This window comes from Desmodus rotundus, chromosome 12 (genome assembly GCF_022682495.2).
Source record: "Desmodus rotundus isolate HL8 chromosome 12, HLdesRot8A.1, whole genome shotgun sequence".
NCBI lineage: Eukaryota > Metazoa > Chordata > Mammalia > Chiroptera > Phyllostomidae > Desmodus > Desmodus rotundus.
Window position 1 is genome coordinate 97,093,261 of NC_071398.1, and position 20,383 is coordinate 97,113,643.

Here is a 20,383-nt window from a genome sequence, read left to right on the forward strand (position 1 = left end):
AGCAGATCGCTCTCTGTTAACGTCACCTTTCACTCCCAAGCCCAATCCAAGCTCCTCTGGCCATCTGTCCTCTTCGGAACAGAAATCTCTCCTACAGCAAATGTTTCCATTAAATCCACCGGCTTTGCTGGCACCTACTAAGCAGGGAGTGTGATTTGCATTACATAGGCCACTACGGGCACCAACACAAGAAACTGTGGTTTACACATACACACACACACACACATACACGCACACATAGGAACTACAACTGCTTTCTGAAAGGGTGGCTCTGGCTCTGCACGTCAGGGTGGCCTATAAAGATGACACCATGAATGTGCAGGGAGCCTCGGACAGGTGATAATGTTGGCCACCCGGGGAACAGCTGGGCAGGAAGGAACTGGAAAGCAAGGGTGAACTCTGCAGGGTGAGGTTTAACAGCTCTGTGCTTCCTGAAACTACTCAAACTATGGGTTTTTACAGTCTTTTATAACAGACATTTCTGCAGGAAAAATAACTTGGAGCGCCTGAAACTCAACAGCCACAAACCCGCTTTTTCACCAATGAAACAAATTAATTTACGTAATGCTTTTAAACTGCCAGGCACTTTCTAAGCACTTTGCAGATACTAACTCATTTAGTTCATAACAGCCCTATGAGGAGGGGTTTCTAATTACCCCCATGTTACAGATGAGGACAGTGAGGCACAAAAGATCAAGCTGGTTGCCCGAGATCGCAGGCTGGTAAGTGGTGGAACCAGGATTCAAACCCAGGTGGTTTGGCGCCAGACTTTGGGCTATTAAACGCCAGGCTGTACCGTTTCAAAGCAGAATTTTATGTCTTACACTTTCATTAATGTAATTTCCTATTAAGGCGAAGTTTCTATAAAATGTTTCTTAGTTATTTTAGCAGAACAGCTTGTCCTTCGCTCCAGCAAGCTGCCCACTTCCTCCTCTTGCCGCCGTCCTGCCAGTCCTCTCGCTGTGCCATCTGGAACCGTCGCTATTGTCACCAAGTTGCCCCAACACACTCAGCGCTGGTCCAAACAACAGCTCTCTCCTCCCTGCCGTCACTGAAACCCAGGTCTCTCCCTCCTGCCCTTCGGTGGAGAGACTGCACGTTATCCAGGCTCCATGGAGCTCGGGGTTGGAGGGAAAGAGAGTAGACGCCCGTGAAGTTTTCTTACTGCTCAGTGCTGCTCCAAACCTCTGCTTCTGTCACCTAGGAAGTGCCCAGACACCCACTCCAGCACACACACACAGGTTTCAGGACTACGCCACTTATTGTTCACTCCCCTTAGTCCCACCCATTGTCTGAGCAGCTTCAGTGTAGGTGGAGACAATGTATCCAGTTCTCTTGATGTGTTTAGTTTCCTGACCTCTCCTACTCAGTGATTTTTACCTGCATGTCATTTCAGCAATTTCCTCCCATGACCACATCCTGGACATTTGTAACCTGGACCTGTTCCAGCTGTAAATCACAAACTCCAACATTCTACTCTCTGACCGCAAACTCCTATTCTCCCCATTCCTCTGCTCACCTACTGTGAATAATGCATTGCTATTCTTCACTCTAAGCCAGAACCCCGTCCCTGAGCCATTCCTTGGTCCCCCCAAAACTTACAGTTCCTGTCTGGCTTCACTTTCTTCCCTTCCTCCAAGGATTTCAGTCCATCTTTCCAATGATTACTTTTCCAATATCCTCAACTCGTTTGCCCACTTTGTCTTCCATCCAACAGATCCAGCACAATTCTGACTCCAAAGGAATCCAAACTCGTGCCTGACCAGCCCCCGAGCTGCCGAGGGAAGCCTGGGGCCCATGTGCTCTGGCCCCATGCAGTCCTTCAGCATTGCCCACCTTCTCCTTCTCCTTCTCCCTTTCCCCACGGCGGCTGTGCGGAATACCTTTCTCCTTAAACATCTTACACAACCCCCTTCTCTCCTGTCCTTTCCACCCTCCACTCCCAGTTTTTTCTCAGACCACAGCCTTGCTTCCAGCTTAGAAAAATCTACGTCAACAGGCAATAAATTCTTCAAATGCCTCTCCAGATATCTCCAAATTAACCACTATCTGCATGTACTTTATTTCATTCTTGTCTCAGTGGAAGAAAGAGCTTTCCTTCTACTCCAGAAATATTGGAGAGAATAGAGGGAGGAAAAAGGAAAGGAAGGAAGAGAAGACAGAGATGGAGGATGGGGGGAGAAAGGGAAGGAGGAAGAAGGGAAGAAGGGTTGGAAAGAGGAAAGAAAGGAGGGAGGAAGGGAGGGAGAGAGGGAGAGAGAAGGACGGAGGGACCCTGAAGTCAGTTAGGGAAAACGAAAGTCAGACATTTAGAAGAGTGTTTTTATTTTGTTTTGTTCTGTCTTAATGGTCATATTTTATATAAATAAACTGCCCACAGAATGACTTCATGGACCTAGTTTGGACAGATGTCCTGGGGATGGCTTGTGGACTACGTTTCTATGGCAACTTTTGAAAGAGCTACTACTATGCCAGTGGTGGTATTAGAAGCACATGGTCACATCAGAATTCAGGAGTAAGGTTTAATTGCACAGGGGACTGTCAGTTGTGTTTAAAAGTCTTTGAATTTGGAAACCAGAGGACATGAAAACACAACTGTTCTTTAATACTAAAGTCATTTTAATGAAACACTCACCATATGATGAGAATTCCCGAGAAGAGATTCATATCTCTAATTTGCAATTAAATTATGGGAGAGGTTATGTTTTGTTGCTTTCTTACATATTTTTTAGACTTTCTCATAAACTAGATTCCTTTTGCACATTCAAATTTCCACAACTGAAACTCCACAAAGAGCCACTGAGGGAAATTTTAGACGTGTTCAAGCAGTGTCTTTACAGTGACCCCTGGTGGGGAAAGGAAGGAACATCAGTTTCAGCAATCCACATTTTTTTTCAATTTTTCAATTATTTTATTGTTGTTCAATTACAGTTGTCTGTATTTTCTCCCCACCTCGCTACTCCACCCCAACCAAACCTACCTCCCTCCCCTGTTCCCACCCTTCCCCTTGTTTTTGTCCATGTGTCCTTTATAGTAGTTACTGAAAACCCTTCTCCCCACTCTTGAAAGTCCTTTCACCCTGGTAAAATCTTGATGACGGTAACAAGCTCCATTCTCATAGCACGTTCCCTTCTGGCAAAGTACCTTCACACTTCTCTATGTCGTTCCTATTTTTAAAAAAGAATTCAAATATATAGGGTCTGGCAGAAGTAACGCTATTGCGAGTGGCTGGTAGGGTACGTGAATGTCCCCCACGAGATGGACAGCAATTTGAACATGTCACCTAAAATCTCACATGGCCTGCTTGAGTGTGATATTGTTCTGTTACAGAGTTACATGCTTATGATCTGGTAATAAAAGATTTTTATGTAATAAACAGGGGAGTTATTTGTGCTGGGCCCTGTATGTATCTATTCCTATTCGTGATCTATTCTCTCTCTTCTCTTTCACAGTAAATTCACAGTCCAGGTCACTTTATACTTCCCAATGAAAATAGCACATGAGAGCTCCCTGGCTGGTATGGCTCAGTGGACTGAGCATGGGCCTGTGAACCAAAGAGTCGCTTGTTCAGTTCCCAGTCAGGACACAAGCCTGGGTTGCAGACCACGTCCCTAGTAGGGGGCGTGAGAGGCAACCACACAGTGATGTTTCTCTCCCTCTCTTTCTCCTTCCCTTCCCCTCTAAAGATAAATAAATTAAATATATATTTTAAAAAATAGCCCGTGAGAGTATACTTTTATAAAAAAGCTTTTTTTGTGATGAGAACTTTTAAGAGGTACTGTCTTAGCAACTGAAAAGGCTTTTTTAAGCCTATAAGATGAATATCTTTTGTAGTCATGTATCTAATTCCAAGGTTCAACATACTTTTTATGGTACACATACGTCTTGATACAATTTTAGATGTAAGTCTACAATTCAACACACATTGTAAAGGCTCGAATGGGAACTTTCCTCTACTCTTGGGCCAGGTTCTTTATCAACCTACAGATGCACTACTTTGCAAACGGGCTGATTTCTCACATAGGATTGAACAAACCTACTTGAATTGTGTATGCACGAAACTCTTAAAATTCGAGTACACGCAACGCAAAATAGCAGCCTGATTTGAAACGTGCATCTGAAACTCGCAGACTTGAGAATATCACAGGATGGCGATCTGTCCCGCACACCTGCTATCAAAGCCCTGGGCACACGGGATTGCAGGGACCCTGTGTTCCCGCGGCCCCGGCCGTCTTCAGAGCAGGCACATGTTTCCTGGTTCACACTGGGTACATCGTCGACGCTCAGGTTAAAAGAACGATTGATCAAACAGAACTGATGTAAAACGATGCTTTTCAAAGACCACAAGCCTTTGGGTTGGAGCCTCTGTGCTTTAGCCCTTTCTCCTTAAAGAAAAACCTAATTGATTCCATGAGTCTCATTCATGTTAGAAATAAGCTCATAAATATTTCCCTGAAGAAATCGAAACATGGCATCTATGAGCTGCACATCCAGAAACCAGTCGTTTCTGCTTAAAGTGTAAGATAGCTTTACACATATTAATTGATTCAATTAGTATCAGGTCAGATTTGGGCTGATGGGCAATTATTTAACATCTATTAATTCTTTTAAATTGGTCATATATTTAAGCTAAGAGTTTCAAGTTGGGCTGGGAATCCAACTAAGAAGGAAAATCGCTGCAGAGACAGACTCTGCCTGGGAGACGGACAAGCTGTCTCCAGAACGCTCTTCTATTTGCATTTTGTGAACGTACTTGTCAGATGCTGAATGCCCGCTGCATGCCTGCTGCTGGAAGCTTCTGTGCAGCTTCGCGGCCCCTCCAGCACCTCCAAGACCAGACAGGAGCACAGACGTCTGCTGAGTGCTGCCAAAGGTCAGCGAATATCAGTTTACATCACCCGCGGACTTTAACATTTTCCAAATTGAAGAGGGAAGCCTGTAGAAAGCCAGGAGCTGGAGGAGGTAGACTGGATACACCTCCATAAGACAAACGAAGAAGTCCTCCCCCAGCTTCGGGGGTGGTTCCACCTCCAGAGACAGTGGTGCCCTCCTCCCAGCCAGAGGTCGAACTCTCCTCCTGAAGAGGTTTTCCAAACTCCGAGACCTCTGGTCATGCTAGATTTAAGAATGAAGTTCATTTTCTGTGAGAGAAATCACCGTGGAAAGAAGTTCCAGACACACGGGCCTCCCTGGTGAGGCCTCTGAACAGCCCCACCTGCAAAGGACAAGCTGAGGGTAACGCTGAGATGCGGGGGCGCGGGGGCGCAGGGGCATGAAATGCACAGGCAGAGTCTGCCCGGGACCTGGACTTGTGCCCGGGGAATGAGCCAGCACCGCCACTGGGACTGACCCCGCCGCCGCCTGCACCAATATCGCAAGGGCCCCTCGGTGATGAACGGCTCTGCCAAGGTGGAGCACGGTCTGTAAAACACATGATGTCAGCGTCCCTGCTCACTGCTTTCGAGAGCCGCGGAAACAGAGTGTCTTTATGGTGTGTCCATTACACTTACCAGCAGAGGTGACGTTACACCATCATAAACGCACTCAGTGCATGAAAGCTACCTCCCCAGCAGTCGATCTAACCGACTCACCTCGGCTGCACCCAGAGCCTCTGCGTTTCCTACGGTCCAAGCGGAGAAGCAAAGCCAGCCCTCTCCTGTGTGGGTCAGTGACTCCCACCAGTGCTGCATGTGACAGCCCCCGCCCCTTAGCCAAGCGTTTTTCTCATGTATTTACCCAGCCTGAGTCCTGCTTCTCCTGCATTTACCGCATGGTGGTCCTTCATCGCCCAGTCTCTCTCTCCCCTGCATTGTTCATCCACACACAAACATGCTACCGAGGCTCCCAGCTTTCAAAAACATTCCCTTGACCTCATACGACTAAGTGTCCCGTTTTCCTGTTTGTCTCGACCGTGGAACTAGGAAGAGTCTCGGTCTATATTCTGTTTCACTTGCTCACGTCCAAGCCTCTTTTGAACCTCCTCCGCAGAGAAAGGCTTTCCCACCAACCCTTCTCATCCTGGCCACAGCGACTTCCACATGCCAAACCCAAGGGTCAGTTCTCTACTCTCATCTCCATTGGATGAGAACCAAAGAGTCTGGCCCGGGTACGAAGACTGGAGGCAACGATGACTTAGACCAAGTTCAAAGTTGCTTTGCTTCTGTTTACTACCAAGTATTTCAGCAAGCAGTGGAAAGGATCCATGGGCTAAGAGTGCAAGTCACTGCATGGATGCTGCTTCCCAGCCCTACCCTGGCTCCGCGCAGAGGAGAACTTGATGTGTGAAGGTGAACACAGCCTGCAGGGACTGGGGAGACCGCCAAGCAGAAGGGAAGCAACTGTGGTCACCCTGCCTTTTGAGCCAGGAGGCTGACGCACCGCATCAGGACAGTGGAAGGGAAATCTCACCGTCCCAGTTACCAGCCCCACATTCCAGTTCTTGCAGTGTCTGAGCAGTAGACCCAGCCTTGACCTTCCCAGTCCCCTTTCTGGATCTCTCCACAGTAGTGGACACTGCTGATCGCTATGTCCTTCTGGAGATCCTCTTTTCCCATGGCCTCTAGATGACCACGTGGCTCTCTACGGCCCGTTCAGTCACCCCTGCTTTTCTCCCCTTCCCTTCACCAGGGCTATTTCCTCAGTCCTCCTTCTCTTCTCTGTCTTCATGGATCTCTCCCTTGATGTCAACACGGGGATCAGATACTATTGGAATTAGTTCCCTCAGCTGTCCCAACACATCACCACAAACTGGTGGCTCACAGAGCAGAACTCACTGTCTCACTGTGCTGGAGGCGGAAGTCTGAGGTGAGGGTGTCTGCTGGGCTGACCACTTTCTCAAAAGGCCCTAGAGGAGGGTCCTTCCTGGCCTTTTCCATCTCCTGGTGGCTCCTGCTTCCTGGGTGGTGGCAGCTTCGCTCTGATTTCCACCAACATTTCACACGGCCTTCCCTGAGTGTCTCTCTCAGATCTCCCTCTCTTTTCTCTAAAAACTGGCCCTGGGATTTTAAGATCCACCCTAAATCCAGGATGATCTCATTTCAAGATTCTTAATTCTGTCTGCAAAGACCCTATCTCCAAATAAGAACACATTCGCAGGTATGGGGGTGGGGCCAGGTATGGGGGAGGAGCGGTGGGATAGGCCTTAGACACATCTTTTTGGGAGACACCGTTCAACTCACTTTCCACCTCTAGACTGGTAGCTCCCAGATTCACCACTCCAGCTTTAAACTCTCCTTCAAATTCCCATCTCTAACATCACTACTAATAAACACTTCAAATTTTACATTTCCAAATTGGACTCTTCATTACTCCCCAAACATCTTCTTTTCCTAATATTCCTAATCGCAGTAAGTAACATTACCATAGAACTGTTTCCTCCGATCAAAACTCTGAGTCACCCTTGACTTCTTGCCCTTACTTTCGGCAAACCACCAGCAACCTGTGAGCTCTCTACTTTGAAAGTGCGTCTGGGCCTGACCGCGTCTCCCTGGCCCACTGCTCTCCTACTCCAGGTCACCTCGATGTTCCCCCACCCCAGACCTCTTTGCAGGCACATCTGCCAGCTCTCCCAGCTTCTACACAGGCCCCTCTTTTGGCCATTTCTTCTCACAGCAGGCCGACTGCCCCACGAAAACATAAATCAGATCTTCTCTCTCTATGCTCAAAACCCTCTAGTAGCTTCTCACCACACTTTGAATGTCACGGCTTAGAGGAGCCCACAGGATCTGGGGCCTGCCAACCCCTCTGATGGCAGAAACTACGCTCCCCTCCCTCTCGCTGAGCTCCATCCTCAATGGCCTCCTTGCTGTCCCTGAACCTGGGGAGCCAGGTCCACCCCGGTCCTTTGTGCTTGCTGCCCCCTTTGCCTGGCCGGCTCCACCTCCGAAGTGGCAGGCTCCACTGACAGGGCCTGTCCCCTCACTCTGCGGTTCCCTGCTCGAATGCTGCTTTCGCGAGCATCTGTCTAAAACAGCATTCCCTCGCACTCGCTCGCCCTTTACCCCATTCTAATGTTCTGTCTCTACCCGACCTTGTGCAAACCCGACCTTACGATCATCACTTACCTGGCATCTGTCTGTTCCCCTCGTTATGAGCTCCAGAGGGCCGACAATTTGTTTCGCTCAGCACGGCTTTCATCACGCTCAGAACAGGGCCGCCTTGCTGTACCTGCTCGTTAACTGTTTGTGGGGTAAGTGAACGAGCAACTCCAATGGTCTTGTAGAGTCAGTTGGAGCACCGTGGCCATATTAACAACTGATACAAAAAGTGACCTCGCATTAAACCAGTTGAAGATCACTTTCACTGAGTGCTTTTAGGAAATAATGAAGAAGTGTTCACCTGACAATATAAACATGAATCTTCCAGATCAACTCTTTTCAACATTTATAATATTTGCTCTAGGAATTTAGTCTTTATGTGTGTCAAGGGGTCTGTTTCTTACATAAAGATGCAGAGATATTCTAGTAAATCTCTGCCTTACAAACACAATTATACGGCAAAACCTAACTCAATGTAACTTTAACAATGTTTCACCACGTTTAGTACCATAAAACTTCATCAACCAGGTTTTGCTCCAAGTTTATAAAACTCTAAGGTGTGTTCATGATTATTCCCGAACAGTGTGTTTAAAAAACAGCTGGTATGGAAAAGCTGGCTAATACGATGGCAAACTAGACCTACTGGCAGCAGAGACATGTGGGCTCACATTGTGCTCTGCTACTTACCATCCTTCTGACCCAAAGCCGGTCCCAGAACCCCTCTCAATTCCTTCTATACAAAATGGGCAATGCCACCTAACTGACACGGTACTTGTGGTTATGACATCTGACACAGTGTTACGACACAGCTCATTTCACTCGAATTAATGCACGCTGTGAGCCAAATCACATCCCCAACGTACATGTTCATTCCATCCAGCAGCTGCTCTGCATCCCTTTCTCTGGGAACTTCTAGGACTTCGCACGCACAGGAGATGCCGGGCAAGCAAAGATCTTATTTGTAAAAGTGGTGGAGAGTCATAAAAATAATTGGAGATAGGCACAGCCTAGCACCCTACTAAGTGGTCCAGCGTGTAGGATTCACACTGCTGACCACGGACACTCAGCCTGGCTCAACAGATGCCTCCTAAATGTCTACCGAATAAGTTAATGCACTAACTAACGAAGGCAGTGACCGAATTCTTAATGTACCTGGGTAGAAATTCTTTTTTTAAATATTTTATTTACTTATTTATTTAGAGAGGGGAAGGGTAGGAGAAAGACAGAGAGAAACATCAATGTGTGGTTGCCTCTCTCGCACCCCCTACTAGGGGCCTGACCTGGCCAGCAGCCCAGGCATGTGCCCTGACTGGGAATCGAATAGGCAACCCTTTGGTTTGCAGGCCAGAGCTCAGTCCACTGAGCCATACCAGCCAGGGCTAAGCAGAAATTCTAACTAGCAGAGGAAGCAAGCGTTCCTGAGAGGGCTTGCTGCCGTCTCCAGGGTAAGACTGTGCTAAGAACCCTCGCCTGGCCCTCTTGCTCTCGGTCTGTGAGCAGCAGCTGACACAGCACCTTAAATACATTAGGCCCAGCTAGGGGAAGCCCTCTTCCCCCCACCCCACCAACTCCAGCCCCAGCGCAGATAACGCCTTCTCTCACCTACAATTAGTGACGCACTTTGAAGGTGAATCTGAAATCATTTTCGTTTTTATGATACATTATTAAAACATCCAAAACAACCGTATTATAATCCTAAGTGTTATCAAGGCCCATTGACTCATATTAGTGTGAGCAGCTGTTTGGGTTACAGAAAGCTACTCGTTGTGTTATGGGCTTATTACCGCTCTAAACTATGGACAATAAATAAAATAGGAAAGGAGTGTCCTTTGAATTTTTCAAGAGGAAAATAACTGTTAGCATTTGGTTAGCCGTTGGAGTCAGAATTATCTTTACAGATACGTTTATCTTGTTTAATGATCATAGCAACATTTTGAGATAAGGTTTATTGCAATTTCATTTCATTTTAGACGTGAGGTCGTAAGGCTCAAAGAAGTCCCGTAACTTGACCAAAGGTGAACAACCAGGAAGGGAAAGACCTGCTTCCAAACCCTGCGGTCTTTCATCCACACCACTCATTTAGCAAAGCAGCCAAGTGGGGGGCGGCCCGGCGAAGCACAGAGAGGACTAGGTGAGGAGTAGGGGCGACTCCTCTCAGTAAAGGCGTGTGGTCGCAGGCATGTTATTGAACACGGCCCTGAAGAGGACCTCACTCCAACAAAACTCACATTATTCTGATGAAACCAAAACCAAAGTGTGCTAGATCCCTTCGAAAAGTTCTGACGACTCTAAAGAAAAAAGAATATCTGTAAAATTTTATATAATTCTGATGACTAGGAATCTGACCTTTTACACTGGGTAGCCATTCCCCTTGAAGCTGTACCAAAAATTCCCTTTTAGTCAGAAACACATGCTTCACCAATGATGCAAAAGATTAGTTTGAGCTTTGTCTAGTCACAAAGTTGTGACATTCAGCATATACTGGGAGAACATTTATTTTTAATATATAACATACATATTTTCTAAAATACTCATTTTTAAAAGCTTTCCTTTTGAATATCATTATGCAAATAATTTAATACTAACTTACCAACATGGACTTCCTTCCCAAGTATATATTTAAATACACCCAAAAGTGAAAATGGCCTTCATTTAGCACAAAGGAGCTACTGCCTAAAATAGACCACCTCTCAGAAGACTACATAATTATGTACCTTGGTGGATCAGATTATAATTCAGGGACCTGGAATAAAAAACGGCCCTCTCTTATCTAAGTAGGTCGTCCTTGTTCCGCAAGGACACAGCTTCAGGGGAGACGGGCATCAAGTGCTGAGGACAGGGCCCTGGCATAGCCAGCACACTAATCGTGAAGGCCAGCAGTGCCGCAGAGGCCGTGACCACAGCTCCCTCGTGGTCCCAATCCACACGCCTTCCAAATGAAACTTTCCATAAAGTTGCATAAGATCAGAATGAGGAATAATGAAATGGAAAAAGAAATGGTGGAATCAGAACCTCTAGAACAGGCTATTCCTCCAGAAAAGCAGTAAGAACACAGGCAAAAACTTCCAAAATGAACTTTTTCAGAACTCTGGAAATTAATCCAAGGCTGACGACAACCTGAAAGGTGTTTACTCAACAAAACCGGCTGAATCCCGGCAAGAACAGAGAGATTTGTGGTGTTTGAACTTTCCCCATTCCCATCCCTCACAGTCTCAGGGGAATCTAGCAGCAAGCCAATCACCTGCCCAACGATTGGCGAATCCCACTCAGGCACATACAGAGCTCCCGCCAGCTTTTTAGTGCTCTGCTCTTATATCTGAATGAGCAGCCAGAGATCACCAATCACCAGAGAAAGGCCTCTCAGACCAAAGACAATGACCAAAACCCCCAACCAGAGAAAGGAACAGAGGGCCGTTGTAGATTACAGCAGGAAGCCTCAAACAGCTCTCATTGAAATCTTCAGAGAGGACGTTACACAAGAAACCAAGAGCTGAAAGCATTAGGAAAAAAATAAAAATAACAGTCACAAAATAGGAAAACGCTGCTGGAACTTAGGATACTACATGGGAAATGAAAATTTCATTAGAGGAGCAGAGGATAAAGTTGTGTGAATCCTGCAGAAAGTAGAAGAGACAAGGAAACAGGTGACCACCACCACCCCCACCACCCCCACCAATAAAAATGAGGGTTAATCCCAGAGTTCTAATGTGCTAACAAAAAGAATTCCAGATAAGGAAAACACAGAAAATGTGGACAATTAATGATTAAAAGAGAAGAATTCCCAGAATTGGAGGCCACACCTCTCCATGCTGACCAGGCACATCACTGAGTCCATACGTCCATAATTACAACAGACGCACACAAAGAGCCATCACTGGAGTCTCTGGAGATAAATTATTACTCAGCTCAGAGAAAGAAATTTTTAAAATACAGATCATCAGCATAAATAAGGGACTTTTCTGGATTCTAAAATGCCAGTAACAGATAAATCCCTGTTAAGCTAAATCTCTTCATGCATTAAAAGAGCTTCCTGTTGTAAAGAAATATAAAACAGGTTTTTTATTGGGACTATATTCAGATAACTCTCATAATAACTATGGAGACTGTCTGAATTCTGTACCAGAAATTTCTTTTACTGGCTTTTTAAAATAAGTATTTCATGAAGATTAGAAATGTCTGTGTTCTTAGATCTCAGTTAATCTTACAATTTTTTGCATAGGTTTAGACTTTATTCCCTCATTTTTCTTCCAGCAGCTTACCTCCACAAGCCTTCACAACATTAATAATGGCGAATTTAACTAATGAGGAATTCCAGTTACAAGAGCTGGCGTCACCTTGAAAGACAGCCAAGCTCTCGACACTGTCCGCTAATTCCCTTCCACCTTCAGGGCCACACACTCACCTTGCGGGTCGACCTCTTTAGCCAGCTTCAGTGCGTCTGAGTTTGCCAGGTCGGTGTTGGCCGGGGTGACGGCCAGAATCAGACAGTTCTCCCGCGTGATGAACTGCATGGTCATTTCTCTGATCTGATGCTCGATGTCTGCTGGCTGGTCCCCCACGGGCACCTTCGTGATTCCCGGCAGGTCGATAAGCGTCAGATTTAATACTGTGAACAAAGGAGAAAGGAGGAGTGTTACAGGTACCCTCGGTGCTAAAAAGACGTCAACAATGCAGCCTCACCTGTCACTTCAGTGGAAATTTAGAAAGCTCGGCTTTACAGAGGCTGCATCTGAATAACCCCAACTCGCGGTGTGCAGAATAAAAAGCAAAGAATACAAAACGGCTTTGCAAGCTTTCGCTGTTTTTATGATATGACTGTGCTGTGGCAAGTGATCATTTTAACATAGTTTGAAAGGCACTAATTTGTACGCCTGGCAGTTTCCTCGGAGAGCTGTCACATCCGTTGCTGAGGGGTTGTAAGTAAACACTGAACAAGATGCATGTGCGCTGCCTGCCAGTCTCCTGCGGTACGCTGGCTGCCTTCAAGTGGTGTCAAGTTATCAGGGTAGGGTCCTGAAATCACACATTATTTACAGGTGGGCAGCCACTCAGCCTGTGGGAAAGCTGTTGGCCATGCATGGTGCTGTGAGGTTACTGTGGGGGCTACACAGCCAGTCTCACGGAGGGGGCTCCATTAGGGAGAGCAGGAAACTGCCCCCAACTCAGCGACGCCATCCCCGACTTGGCCATCATTCTCTGCACAAAGGAGCATTGCCACCAAGTCTTCTGGGGACATCGTAATGGAGCCTATGTCCTTCGGGCTCCGTTTGACAAGCAACAGAGCTGGAGAGAAGATAATGGATTAAAATCCATGCCGCTAAAAATTTAGTCAGGACAGAGACCATTCCCCAACCCACACCATGAATCGGTTTTCTACAAGTTGCTGCTGGGAGTCTGGAAAACAGATCGCAGTCGGTTGCTCAGGAAGGCAGCACGGAGAACACGCAGGGCTGCAAGAGAGTCCAGCAGGGAAGACTCACCCACGGCACCAAGTGCCGCTGGGATTTTTGCAAAGACTGAAAATATTTTAAAAATGGAAGTTTTCATGTATACCTCTTTGGAATTCTAAAAGTTTAAAATAAACATAAAAAAATTTTAATGACTTAATCCATGCTGATCTTTTTAAAAGTCAGCTCCTCCTGCCTCCCTGTAAACAAACCTATGAGCTCTTTGGACCGCAGCGGTGATGGTGGCATCCAAACTCTGTTCTAGAAACCCGGTCCTTTTCGAGAGAACAAACCATCTTCTACACAAGTAACGTGTGTTAATTAATGCAGTAAAAGCATTTGAGAGCAAGAATTTGGTTATTATTTCCATACCATGTGGAGAGTAGACTCGTAAGTTGATGGGAATGGAGGAAATGCCCTTATTCATGCCGGTCACTCGATCTGTCTCTGCTTCAATCTCATGGCGAACTTCATCAAAGTCTGTAAACTTTTTTCCTTTGCAATGAAGAAATTCAGCATATTCTACAAAAAGACAAATTAATACAACCCAAAGTCATTCACTCTTGCAGTTAAGTAGAAGGAAACAATGTTTCTTTAATTACAAGTCACAGTATCCAATATTGTCTCTTAAACCATCAAGATGGGAAAACAGGGCAGTTACAAACAGGCACAGTTAACATTTTAGAAATACTGAACACAGTACAAAGGCCAAGGATGCTAAATTTGCTGATGTTGAGGCAAGCAATTAAGTCCTATAAGCAGGCCTTAAACCTCTAGCCTATCAAATTAGAGAGAATTTGGGTCCTCTAAATGATAAAACAAACAACAGCAACTGATTGTCAGAGAAATTCCATGGCGGGCACACACGGAGCCTGGCTACTAACCCTACCAGCGCATCCTTGTCCAGTATCAGCACTTCAGTACTGGATGGAATCCAGTAACTTAGGATGGAATCCTAAGTTACACAAACACAGCTTCTGGAGGCAAGAAGACTCAGAAACAGAGCTTGGCTAATTCTTTAAAAAGAAAGAATATGGGGAATGATTCAGCTTTACAACATACTATTCCAAATACCACATCAATTTCTGTAATTTGAAAGCAATTTCCTCAGGGAAACAAAGAGTATTGCATCAAAGAAAATATCTACCTGCAATCTAAAAATAATGATTATCTGTAGGCAGAAGGAAAAACTCTAAAATAACTATACAATAAGCAGAAATTTTGGGTTTTTTAAAAAACTTCAGTAGCATCCTATTAAGTGCTATACTATCCATTTCTATACCTGCTTTCCTTGATACCGGGTTTATCGAGTGATAAACAACACAACTCAAAAGAAGCTGATACTATTGGACCTCAAACGTTTATTATAATGTTTACAAGGGAACAAGTCTTAACGAATGTTGTAGTTTCTTGAATAACTAGCTGAATCATGGCTCCACTGGGGCTGCTTGGGCCCAGAAGACAGCTGAGACCACCATTTGTGGCTCCCCCCGACCCCCCACTGCAAATATGTAACCTGTGCCCACCATGGCAAAGCCAATAGGCAGGCAGCTACAAGATGTGGTCCGCCCTCTTCAGTAGCTGAGCATCAGCTCCGGGGCTAAAGATTACATCACAGAAGAAAAATGTTAACACGGGCAGCATGGAGTAAGTGCTGACGTTCATTTAAAGCGAAAGGAAAGGCAGAGACAGAAAAAATGGTTTTGAGCTGCAGTGTTAAAAACAAAAACAAAAACAAAAACAAAAACAAAAATGAGGTATCCAGTGACCACTGGGCCCTCCTCCTGGCCTTGCGTACCACCATGCCCTGCCTGCTAGTCCACCCACCCCTGGGGCCGCCTGGTGGCAGCACTACCCGCCTGGCCCCACCCCGGCTGCTTGGGACGGGAAGGGTCACGGGCACCGGAATTGGGCCGACGCGTTTCCACTGTGATTTACCAAGCACTGTAACGGCCCAGCTGTTGGAAAGTTTGACGGATAGAGACTTTAATTTTTGTCTCTCCTGCCAATGGGCATGGGCATGAATGCTGCTTTCTTTGTTTCTCCGTGTAATTATGTGCGCACTTTCTGGGAAACAGCACGACTCCGAAGCTCATGCCAGGTGGTGGAGACAAACTCCACACCAAAGCTTCCGCGGGCTTCAGAAGTCTGGGCCCACGAGGCTGCCGCAGCCCTGGGCCAGCTCCCCGCTTCTTCCCTCACAGGGGCTGCTTTTCTTAGAATATAAGTCCTCAGAAGATAGAGCCTGTGTTCACTAGCTCAATGGCTAGGCCGGGTACCGTGCAAACAGAAGGATTTAAAGATAAGTGGAGAATAAAAATAAGAAAAATAAAGAGGAACAAAGGGTGTCAAATCCCAGAAAGCAGAAAGTAATAAGTAAAAATGAGTCATAAATAATTTTAGATCAATCAATCCTGTGTGAAATTCACACTTGAGGATTATGGCTGTCATAAGCATTACTGTCATAGAATTAATAAGCTTCTCAGTCAAGGGCTAGCGCCAGTGTGGTCCTGCCTCGATGCCACTAGATGGCGCCTACTCTCTTTCTCCGTAGGAACCTCTCGCCCTTCCAGGTCTAGTGAGCAATCAAGGCCATTGTTAAATCAGATTTATACCCATTCCCGGACTCCCGAAAATGCTTGTGTCTTCGAATTGAGAGATTACAGCTGAGCAAAACCAACTCGAACCTTTGTGTCCTTTTAACGATAGGCTCCCACGGGTCAACGCAGAGATGCCTGTGGGTTCTAACTAATGTGTATTGAACTCCTACTTAGCAGGCGGGCACTGTTTCAGAAAGCGGGAATGTAGCAGAGGGGAAAAAAATAAGTGTCTAGCCTCACGAAGCTTACATTCTAATGACAAGAAACAATAACCAGGGTGTGTGTGCGCCGATGTGGGGGGGAGAGGGGTTAGTTTGTCACATGCTTCGGGTGAGGAAGGCTTCCCTGACATGATAAGGTGACATTGGAGCCAAGGCTCAAGAAAGGAGGGGGAAGCACCACCAGCACCTGGCCTGGAGCAGTCCGTGCGCTGGGCATACTGGAGGAACTGAGAGGAGGCCCCGGGGGCTGGGATGGAGGCCGGGAGCCCGAGGCACACAGAGGAGGGCTGTGCGGGTGCTGTGGGCCATTTTCAGGACTTGGACTTTTACTCTGAGTGAGCGAGTGAGCGGCAGACCACATGAAGGGTTTGGGGTAGAGAGAAAACACGATGTGACCTGGGCTTTGGCCAGGTAAGTGTGGCTGCTGTGTTGGGAAGAGACCGTGAGGAGCCAAAGGGGGAGCTGGCTTTGGGAATAATGGTAGGTGGCCGTGATGGGGCTTGGACCAGGGTAGCAGTAGCGGGAGGGGTGATTTCCAATGCATTCTGAGGGAAAAGCCAAGAGGATTTGCTGATGCGTTGAAGGTGGAGTATGGGAGACAGAGAAGAATCCAGAATAACTTCAAGAAGTTTGACCTCGGCAAGGGAAAGAACTCTGAAACAGAAAAGACTAAAAGGAAGGGGCATGATGGTGGGGGCTGGGAATCAAGTCCAGCTGCAAGGCCTCTGCCCTCCCAACGGGTGGAGGTGGAATGATAGCCGCTGAGAGTGGTTAGGGCCACACAGCCGCGAGAGACACCGTCACATTCCTCTGAAAGGTGTGTGTTTATCCTGAACATGTTCCAGAAGAGGGCAGTCAAGTGCTGGAGGGAAAGGGCAGCTTTTTATCATTAGCCCAAAAATGCCATCGGGGCTGGATCTGTGAGTCCTTTCATCTAGGGTGCGGTCTGAGCCAGGGACAGGTATTTGGAATTCACTCAAGTCCAGCGAGTGGAGGAGATTTCTGAGCTGGGGAGTGGGTGGGAAGAGGTCAGAGCAAGGGCCCTTGGTTGTCCGATGTTTGGGGGGGGGGGGGGGCAAGGAGAAGAGCGAACAGAAGTGGTCAACAAGGTAGAAGGAGAACCAAGAGAGAGATGGCCAAAGCCAAGAGGGCATGCCATGGGGGAAGGGGACCTTCCACTGCATCAAATACAGCCAGCATGGCAGGGAAGAGAACTAAGAAGGGACCACAGAATTGGGCAACGGCAGGGGGTTGGTCCTTCGGGAGGTGGACAAGAGCTATCGCCATGGAGTGGGGTGGGAGACAGTCTGTTTGGAATAGACAGAGGGAACGGGAGGAGAGGGAGTGCAGACTGATTACAGACAATCCTTTCAAGAAATTTTGCTGTAAAGGAGAGGAAAGAAGTCGGGGCTGGGGGTCTGGGGGGTGGCCCTTTCCCACAGCCCTGGCCCTGTGCACCTCTCCCACCTGGCTGGTCCTGAGTTGTGTCCTTGTACAACAAATCTGCGATCTAGTAAGGAAAACGTTCCTCTGAGTTCTATGAGACACTGTAGCAAATTCACTGAACCCAAGAAGGTCATGGGCACACCTGACTTACAGCCAGTCAGTCAGAAGTACAGGTGACCAGCTGGACTTGCAATGGGCATTCTGCATGGGAGGAGGTCCACTGGAACTCTGGTTTGTAGCCAGTCTGTTGAGGCCTGGGCTTGGGACTGGTGGCTGAAACTGGGGTGGCAGAGGACAGGGACGGTCTCATAGGACTGAGCCATCAACCTGTGGAATCTCACACTACCTCTCAGCAGATGGTGTTCGGACTGAGTTGAACTGTAGGGCAACCAGCTGCTGTTAAAGAACATCTTGTTGGGAGCGGACACCCCAGCCACCACCACAGTGAAACTGGGCCCCAGAACCCAAAGAGGCAGGAGCCACAGAATCCTTTTTCTATGGGTCCCAAAGAGCCTCCTGGGAAATAGTTTATCCTTCAGAACAGGATGAACTAGCTGATCCATAGCTAAGGCTTTTCAAGAGCTAATAAAGGTGAGTCTTCTGAGATACTACAGTGAACTAATATGTCTGAAGGTCTAATGAATCTCGTCTGTGGTTCTGAGACACGTCCTTCCTCATAGAAAGGTACAGTTGTCAAGGTCACGGCTCTCCTGGCTCACCTTGCATCCCTTTCATCCCAAGTGCGGGATTGATGGACACGTGAAATGATCTCTTTCTCAAACAACTCCAGGCTTCCATCCAGCGTCAATCTGCAGAGTGATTCAATTTCTGAGGCCCAAGTCCCTATCAAGGACACAGGCTATGTGCATACAATCACTGAGACTGGCCCATGAAATTATACCGTGTGTCACTGAACCTGTCTTGCTGAAATTCACATATGTTGTCAGTTTCACACAATGAGACTCCTAGTTCTGCTGGTTCCCCAATGTTAAAAATAACCTCCCTCCGCCCCAACCCAGGTGTGGCTCAGCTGGTTGGGCATCCTCCCGCAAAGTGCAAGGTCACCGGTTCGATTCCCAGTCAGGGCACATGCCTGGGTTGCAGATTCGGTCCCCAATCAGGGCACGTACAACAAGCAACCAATCAATGTTTATCTTCTTTCTCCCTCCCTTCCCCTCTCTTTAAAAATTTTAAAAAAAAATTTTTAAACCTACATTCGAAGCAAAGACTATGATACATTTTTATACATCCAAGAATAATCTTTTGGGGGGGGGAGAGGGTATTAGAAATTCAGAGCTATCACTCTCTTTTATTTTTATTTCCCAGTAAAACATTTTAGCACTGTCATTTCCACTGGTCACGAAAAACAAATTATACTGGGTTAAACAAGTGACAAATTGTTTGGAGGAAGGATGATACAGTTTATGCCTGGGCAGCGTTCCAATCATCTGTGAAAAGCACAGCATGACCAGAAGAATTTAAATATTTCCAATGTGCCCTTCCATGGGAAACAACCCACATATGTTTCGATTAATCAAGGTTAATTAGAAAGGAATAAATGTGGAGCACAGGCATGCAACCTCTTGTCAATGTTTATGCTAAGAACCGGGGTCCTTGCTACATCAGCTGGAGTGTTAGTTCTGAAATGTTCTCCTGTTTGGTGAGCACAGGGCTGCCATGAAAACAGAGTCCAGGGCCACATGAGCAGGGAACGGTTTTCAGTGCCACGGAGCTTATTTGCTGGCTGGAAAGGGCAGGAGCTACAAACACACCAAAACCCAGCCCTCCTCGAAGGCAGAGGCAACAGCTGACCCAACTGGGCTTCCCGGAAGCCCATCATATTTAGAGTGAAGAGCATCGGCGGATTTCTTTGTTCGTGAAAGCAGCTCACTCGCTAACACTGAGCAAAGTCAGTTTGGGGAAAAAGTGCATCCATTAAGCCTTCACGACATTCCCAGCTGAAAGCAAGGTCCTGGGCTGTGGCCCAGTGAGTGACAGCGCGAGGGAGGCGTGGATTATGGAGACCCAGATCTGGAGCAGAACTCAACTGTGTCCCTCAGGGAGACAGCAAAAAAAAAAAAAGAAGAGGAAATCTAAGGAAGCAAACAATTCATCTGAGGGAGGAAGTCCAGCAGTGGGTGAAAGGTAGAGGTCTCAGTGGGAGGTCGAGAACAATCTGGTGGGGTGGGGTGGGCGGAAGGAGAGCCAGGACTTCAGAGCAGACAAAAGTCAGGTGTGCCGGGAAGCCAGCAGAGACTAGGGTTTAGGATCAGGGTCCTGAGGCTCCCCCACAGAGTAGGAGGTCAATACAGAACTCCAGACCAGAGTGAGAGAGATGGTACCCGGCAGAAAACCAAAATGCGAACTCAGCCACAGAAAGGAAGGTAGAGCCATTTTCACAGTGTGCCAAGCCAAAGGCACTTACAGAGACTCGGGGTGAAGGGAGATTAATAGCAGTGCTGCCTGGGCAGTCACCGCCCACCCACAGGGGCCGGGGTTCTAAAGCCTGGGCGCAGCGGAGCCTACCTTGGTGTGCGGATTAAGTGGCCCCAGTGACCGGAGTGGTGCTGGCCCATGAGACCAAGGCTAGCTTTTGACGGATGTCCCCCCAGTGATAGGGATTCGTATGGAAC

At 47.1% G+C, this 20,383-nt stretch overlaps 1 protein-coding gene across 9 annotated transcripts in view; it reads right to left on the reverse strand.

The window, feature by feature from the left end:
- Window positions 1–20,383, reverse strand: part of DNM3 (dynamin 3) — a 381,825-nt gene that overhangs the window by 284,255 nt on the left and 77,187 nt on the right. For all 9 annotated transcript variants that reach the window (XM_053914860.1, XM_053914861.1, XM_053914862.2 and 6 more), the window contains exons 3-4: window positions 13,856–14,005; window positions 12,439–12,642 (exon numbers count right to left, since the gene is read on the reverse strand). In XM_053914860.1, coding sequence (XP_053770835.1) covers window positions 12,439–12,642; window positions 13,856–14,005 — 354 coding nt within the window. The remainder of the gene's footprint in view (window positions 1–12,438; window positions 12,643–13,855; window positions 14,006–20,383) is intronic.